General features: G+C 52.3%; 1 protein-coding gene across 8 annotated transcripts in view; it reads right to left on the bottom strand.

Annotated features, from left to right (window-relative positions):
• Positions 1 to 684: 684 nt before the first annotated feature.
• Positions 685 to 6,978, bottom strand: part of LOC116845084 (terminal nucleotidyltransferase 5C) — a 143,571-nt gene continuing 137,277 nt past the window's right edge. For all 8 annotated transcript variants that reach the window (XM_032817392.1, XM_032817381.1, XM_032817401.1 and 5 more), the window contains one exon: positions 685 to 6,113. In XM_032817392.1, coding sequence (XP_032673283.1) covers positions 4,740 to 6,113 — 1,374 coding nt within the window. In that variant the 3' untranslated portion in view covers positions 685 to 4,739. The remainder of the gene's footprint in view (positions 6,114 to 6,978) is intronic.

Below are 6,978 nucleotides of genomic sequence, written 5' to 3'. Positions count from 1 at the left end.
GGGGGGGGGGGGGAGAAGGAACATAGGAACGAACAGTAATGCCTCCCGTCGAATCGTTAGTCGCGATTTCGTTCGCGTCGCCACTTAAAAAAAATGAACAAAAAGGAAAAGGGAAGAAAAAAGAACGATGGAAAGCAAACGAGGGAAAAGAGCAGAACACATTCTATCTCTTTCTCTCGCTGCCGTCTATAGGCAGCGGAAGGCACAATTCCACGGCCGATCGGCGACTCATCTTGGACTTCATCGTGGATTAATTTGCCGATCGATGAGCGCCGTGCTCGAGCGCGGCTCGGTACGCGACGCGAAGGAGGAGGGAGGACAGGGAGGGAGGCACGTTGCAATGTTAAACTTGCAGTTAAGGCTGTTATTAAAGCCCGGCGGCTCGTAGACGAGGAGGCACGTGGACGCGCTGCTCGCGAGAACGATGCCAGCTGGACGCCGTGTAAGTACTCTATTTCTTTTTTTTTTTCCAGCCGCGCGACGAAGGAACGCATTGAATCACTTCGCGTGAACAATAGCAGTTTTCGTTGAACGCTCGCCGGACATATATAATCGTGTAATCATTAATCGCGATACTCTCCGTGAGGCGGACGACACGAGCCTCGCGCGACGAAAGGCACTAGAGGACGACACGTGTGACGAAAAACTTTCGCTGTACCAGCGAAATTATTACCGGGTACATAATAATAACGGGTTTTTAATAATAACAACAGCGACAACACAACGAGATAGCGAATAGGAAAACAACGAAAATATCGATGGGCGATGTGGCACGATACGCCTCTCTCGCGACGCAAATGCTGCGCGTATTTTCGCGGCAACAGAAAATACCGGGAGAGGAGGAGCATGTCCCCGCCGAGAGAGACTTTCCCGGCTTCCAGCATCAAAGTTCTGAAACGTTTTTGACGATCGTGAATCGCGGTGCGGTTAAATTGAAATACAGATTTCTGGCATCAACGACCTCCCTTTCTCGTCGCGGGAATCGATCGTTCGCACAACGGTATTAACCATTTCTATCGTACATATTTTTCTCTTTCTCTCATTCCTTCGTTCTACGTTAATAACGCGGCGTGTTCTACTCGGGATATTTTATCAAGCGCCGAATCGAACCGCGGAAATTCGTCACGACGACGACGACGACGATTCTCGAGCATCCTATAGATCAACGCTCGTGCATCGACCGTCGTAGCCGTGGAGAAGAGATGCTCGTAGAAGTTCGCGTTTGCGGAAACTCGCGAGTTGAGGTGAGACGAGGCGAAGCGAGGCGAGACGAGGGCCGCGGAATAGGTTGTCGCGGCGCGATCGAGCGTCAGAGCTTGGCGAGAGATACGAGGGGCGTCCAGGAAGGTTGAGGGGGAGGAAACGGCGGGGGAACAGCGGTGGTGGTGGTGATGGTAGTGGTAGTAGTAGTAGTAGTAGTAGTAGTAGTAGAGCGATAGGCGATAGGCCGGCAATAGAGGCACTCCGGCTGCGCCAGCGGCTGGATCTCCTTAGCATTAACGCGCGATATACCTGAAAAACCAGTTTGCGGGCTTTTTATTAGGCCTTTACTTTCGCTCGAGAACTGAAAGTAAGAGTGAGCGAGCGAGGCGAACGAGGCCTGTTAGCGAGCGAGCTAACTAACGGGGTCACCAGTCGATACGGATACGCACGTAAACTGAGACACACGCACGCACGCACGCACGCGCACACATACACACACACAGACACAACACACATACGCGCGGGAGTACAGAATAATAACGAAAGAAGCAGAAAGAATGGTAAAGGAAGAGAGTGACAGATGGGGAGAGGGACAGGACAAGATAGAGGAGCAAATGCGTACGTAATAATGCGCGTGTACACGTGTATATATATATATGTGCGCATGTCACACTAAATGTGCGCGGATGGACCGAAAGGAGAGTGCCGCCGCGACCACGTCTCTCTCTCTCTCTCTCTCTCTCTCTCTCTCTCTCTCTCTCTGACGGTACCTCCGCGTATGTATAAGACGCATATACACACGCGGATGCACACTGGAACATTGAAACGAGAGCCGAAGTACTCGCGAGTGCGCGAAGCAATGCGCCGTTGTTGCTGTCGTCGCTGACACTCTCGCTCGCGAGGGTTATTTAAATAATTACAGTATCTAATAAAGAAAGTTATGCAAGAGCCGCCGCGCAAAGGAAAAAAAAGAGAGAGAGAGAGAGAGGGCCCATTGCACGACGAGGAGCAGCACATCGGTCGATCGTGATGTTACATGCTAACAACGCGTTCTCGCGTCCTTCTTCGGAAGCGACCTTCTCGGGGTGTGTGGTCACCCCCCGAGTTTACCTTCCCCCTTCCCTGCCCGTCCTAGATCCGCTGCTCCCGCTCTTGTCAGGGAACGAGGAGGGTAGTCTCGAGGCAAGTCCGCCCCCGTCTCCATTTGTCTCTTTCTATGTCTTCTATGACTCCTTCTTTCACCCCCTCTCTGCCGTCTCATCCTATTGTCCCCCGTGCGCGCACGCGTCAAGCGAGTTTCAGGCTGCAGAAGAGAAATTTCACGACCCGAAATGATCTTTTCGCGCGTGGGGTGTCGTTGACGAGTAGCAATTTCGTTTAAATGACACACACACGCACATACACTGCATTGTGGGAAACAACACAATTTACGGTAACTCTGAAGCGAGAGAGAGATGAAGCGCTTGAACTCACTGCGCTCGTGAACGCGGTATAAATGTTACGTTTTGTCGAAAAATATGATACCTCGATGTTTGCTCTCATTCTCGCGTTGTCGCACAACCGTGATGTTAAACAGTGTCTCTTCTCCTTCTCGAAACCGCGTCCTTCTTTTTGCTAATCTGACGTTTTTTTTGTTAAAAACAAAAAAGAAAGAAAGGAGAAAAAGCGCGGCTGATCAAACATTCCCTTCTCTTTATGTATATATATATATATGCGCGCGTGTGTGTATGTGCGTGTATGTGTATACGCTCGCCTACGATTCTACTGAAATGAAAGAAAGATACGGCTCGGAAGCGTTTCCCTCTCGATCCGCGCACTTCTCTCGACCGTGTCGGCCGTTCTCACAATCATAATTATCATCTCGAATTTGGAATCTTATCGCCTTATACACAGTATCTAAATGAAATGTGTTCACAGCCACACATTAATTATTTATACATAGATTTATACATATATCTATATATATATATTTAAATATATTTTTATATATATATATTTATATATTTTTTTGTCGTAGCGCAAGACGCCACGCGCTCGCACAATTACCTTTCCTCCCTCGCCGAAACCCCCGTTTTCTTTCTCTTTTTTTTCGTCATTCCTCCCTCTCCCTGGTTCGCTGCTATACATCGGCGCGCGATCGTCTCCGCGGGAGAAGCGAGACGAGAAAACGAGGGAAAAAATCCGGGCGATTTCGAAGCAGCCGGGATCTCGTGATCCCGTGTCGCCCGTATTTTTTCATATCGACGCACACGCGTTCTCTCTCTCTCTCTCGTTCCTTTCTTCCGTCGCGAAGCTTCCCGACGCCTCTCGTGTCCCCCTCCTCGTCGCTTCCGTCTTCTTCTCGGCGCACGGTATTGTGTCGAGAGAATCCGTCCTTCCCGTCTCGATCCGTCGTCTTGCGCTCTCTTCCCGGAAGGGTTGTCCACAAAACTCGCACGCTTAGTCAATTAAAAGCGACGGCAATTTTTCGCTTCGCCGTGGTTTCTCGCTGAACATACGCTGTTTGGACGCGTCGGAGGAACGTGTGTCGCCGTCCTGTTTGTATATATATATATATGTGTGTGTGTCTGTGTGTATGACTACGAGTATATATATATATATATATATATATATATATATATATATATATGTCTCTCCTCCTTAGTCTCTTCCCCGCGCGTCTCCTTCCGCGATCCTTCTTTTTTTTCTTTTTATTTTTAGGCACAACACATTGTTTCTGGAGTCTTGTAGTCTTTTGGTCGTTTCACCGCAACCGCAGCCGGGTACCATTTTGGTCCTAAACATCGATCGTCGCTACCGCGCCCGTCACCAGGGGCATCTGTGAAATCGCGAACGAAGAAGAGAGAGAGGTGAGAGTTTGATCTACCTCTCTCTCTCTCTCTCTCTCTATCTTTCTCTGCTTCCCTCTTCTATCGTCGACATGACGTGTTCACCGTCCGAACGCCGCCCGATGGTCGATCCGCGACTCGATTACTCCGCCTGCCGGTGATCCTCGGCGGCGAAGATGATTTTCCCGCTTTGTATCCGAGCTCGGATCAGCCCGACGACGAGTTCGACGAACGTCAACTGAGAAGGAGTCTGGACCGCTCGATGTCTGACACGAGCGAATCGTCGCTTTCGTCCTCCTCGCTCTCTGCGCTTTCGGTGTCCTCTGGTGAACTGCAAGTGCAGCAGACGTCCGCCGGTTCATCGAGGGCGCAGCAAGGGCCGTAGGCGCAAAGGTAATACACTCCACACTCGTACCTGCGACACCAATGGACATAGGGATCCATGTGAATGGGCTCGCAACAACTGAGGACGCTCGTTCCACCTCTTCTCTTTCTTCTCCTGGTAGCTCCTATTTCGGTGGTGGTAGTGACGTTGGTGGAGGTGTTGTTGTTGTTGTTGTAAGTGGTGGTACTTGTAGTGGTGGCGGTGGTGGTGATAGTGGTAGTGGTGGTGGTGGTGGTGGTAATGGTTGCGGCGGCGGTGGTATTGGTGGTGACGATAGCGGCGGTAGCGGCGACGGCGGCTTCCACGGCGTCGATGCCGTCGCATCACGACGAGCACGCCATCCAGTTGCAGGTGCACGTGTAGCACGCCGCGGGTATGACGGGCGTATAGTAGTAGCCGTTGGCGTAGACGTAGGTGGTTGGCGGCGCCTGAGGCGCCTGCTGATGACTCGTCAGCCGTTGCTGCTGCTCCTGGCAGAGCACCTGATACGCGAGGTTCTCGATCAGGGCGAGCGTCTGCCGTCGCTCGTGGCCCATCAGGCACACGGTGGACTCCTCGACGACGCTGTGCAGCAACATCAGGTACTGGTACTTGAGAGTCTCCTCCTCGGGTCCGACGAAGTGATTCCACAGGTAGTTCTCGAGTTTGGCGCGCTGCTGCCCTATGTCCGGGAAGTCGATGAAGAATCTCGAGCACATGTACCGCTCGAGGGTCTTGATGTAGTCCGGCTGCGACGGTTTGTACATTTTCACGAGCAGATTGCAGTACTTGAGCAGGCCGCCGCCGCGTATCTCCTCGGGGTGCCTCGTCGAGATGAGCTTCTTGTGCAGGTGATAAAGCGCCTCCTGAAAGTCACCGTACACGGACTCGCCCACCACCGTGGGGTAGAAATTCTCGCCGATCGGTAACTTGCTGCACTCGTAGAACAGCAGCAGGGAGTCGAGGACGATCTGGAACGAGTCGACCGAGAACTCGAACTGCCGCCTCATCGAGTCGACGAACTTGAGCTCGACGTTCCTGTGGCCCCGGGAGTTACCGAGGGAGATCAGGGACCACCGGTCGCCGTCGTTGTTCACCTTCACCATCTTGCTCACGTAGGCCTCCTTCAAGCTGCACGTGGTGATGCGCTTGCGGCTCACGCCCTCCGGCAGCAAGTCGAACAAGGAGCCGAGCACCGCGGCCTTGACCTTGTCGTAGTTGCGGCCGCTGGACAGCTCCACCGCGAAGATAAGGTCCAGGTCGTTGTAAGGCTGGGACTCGGTGGCCAGCACGTGAGAGGCGGCGCCGCCGTTCAGTCGGATGTCGCGTACCCTCATGCCAGCGCCTCCGTTGCTCGGATCGGTCTCCAGCTTGCTACGCACCACCGTCACGAGGTCCCTCAATCTGACCTCCAAGGTGGGAAAGTTGCCCCGGCCGTGGATGCTCACGACCTCGTTCATCACATCGTTCAGACGGCGCACCTGCTCGAAGCTCAACACCGCCAGCCTCTGCTGCGGATCGGCACAGTCGCTGGCGTTGCTGCTGCTGTTGTTGTTATTGTTATTGTTGATGTTGTTGTTGTTGTTGTTGTTATTGTTGTTGGCCTCGTTGAGACCGCCATTACTGATGCCGTTGGTTTTACTGCCGTTCACCTGGCAGAGCGACTCCATCATAGCGACCCGACGCTGGCGTTCCTCGCCGATCTCCAGGGAGCCACACTGCAACAATCACCAGACGACGAGATTTTTACGACGATTCTCTATCTCTCTCTCTCTCTCTCTATGCCGAGCTAGCGCGAGTGAGAGCGAACGATGCATTAGCGAATTACACGAACGAGCCAACGTGATTCGCGCCTTTTTACGAGAACTCGACCGATATAAATCTCTCCGCGAAACTAACGGTCTTCGATTCTTTCCCTCCTTATCCATTTCCTTTTTCTTGCACACGCTTCCCCACGAGAGATTATTCCTTTATTGGATAACAGCCGCCGGAAGATTTATGAAAATATTTGTGCGAGATGTGTCTACATTCCCCGTGAAAGCTCGCGCTTCTACGTCACACGCTCTCCGCGAAAAGCGGAGACATTCACTGCCACGTGTGGTTAGATGTCGAAAAAGCGTGAAAAACTTTTCAGCGTTTTGCGTGCGAATTTCCGACGGTGCACTGCGCGTACACACACACACACACACACATACCAGCAAGCGACCGAGCGCGCGCCCTTCAGCGGATATCTATGTCATGGTGCTCAAAGTGTACGAGTGCACGGCGAGAAATGCCACGAGGTTACGTCCGGGTGCGCGACGTACGCGCCGAGCTAGCACAGCAGCCAGTCGCGTATCCCATTGGACGAGCCCTCGGCTATTGGCTTTCATATGTAGGTGTGTATATCCGCGCCGCTCTTGGAAAAGTGCAACAAGTCTGAGTGTCGTATTTCGATTAAGTCGATTATTTCTCGTTCATTATTAATTCTGCAATCGCGCGCTATCGAAACGTAGACTTTCTCCCTCTCTCCTTCCCTGCTTCTCTATAAATCTCTCTCTCTCTCTCTCTCTCTCTCTCTCTCTCTCTCTCTCTCTCTCTCTC

This window comes from Odontomachus brunneus, unplaced genomic scaffold (genome assembly GCF_010583005.1).
Source record: "Odontomachus brunneus isolate Ranch 3 - 2012 unplaced genomic scaffold, Obru_v1 Obru_scaffold_004, whole genome shotgun sequence".
Lineage (NCBI taxonomy): Eukaryota > Metazoa > Arthropoda > Insecta > Hymenoptera > Formicidae > Odontomachus > Odontomachus brunneus.
The sequence above is the reverse complement of the archived record's forward strand: the minus strand, read 5'-3'. Positions and strand labels throughout refer to the sequence as shown.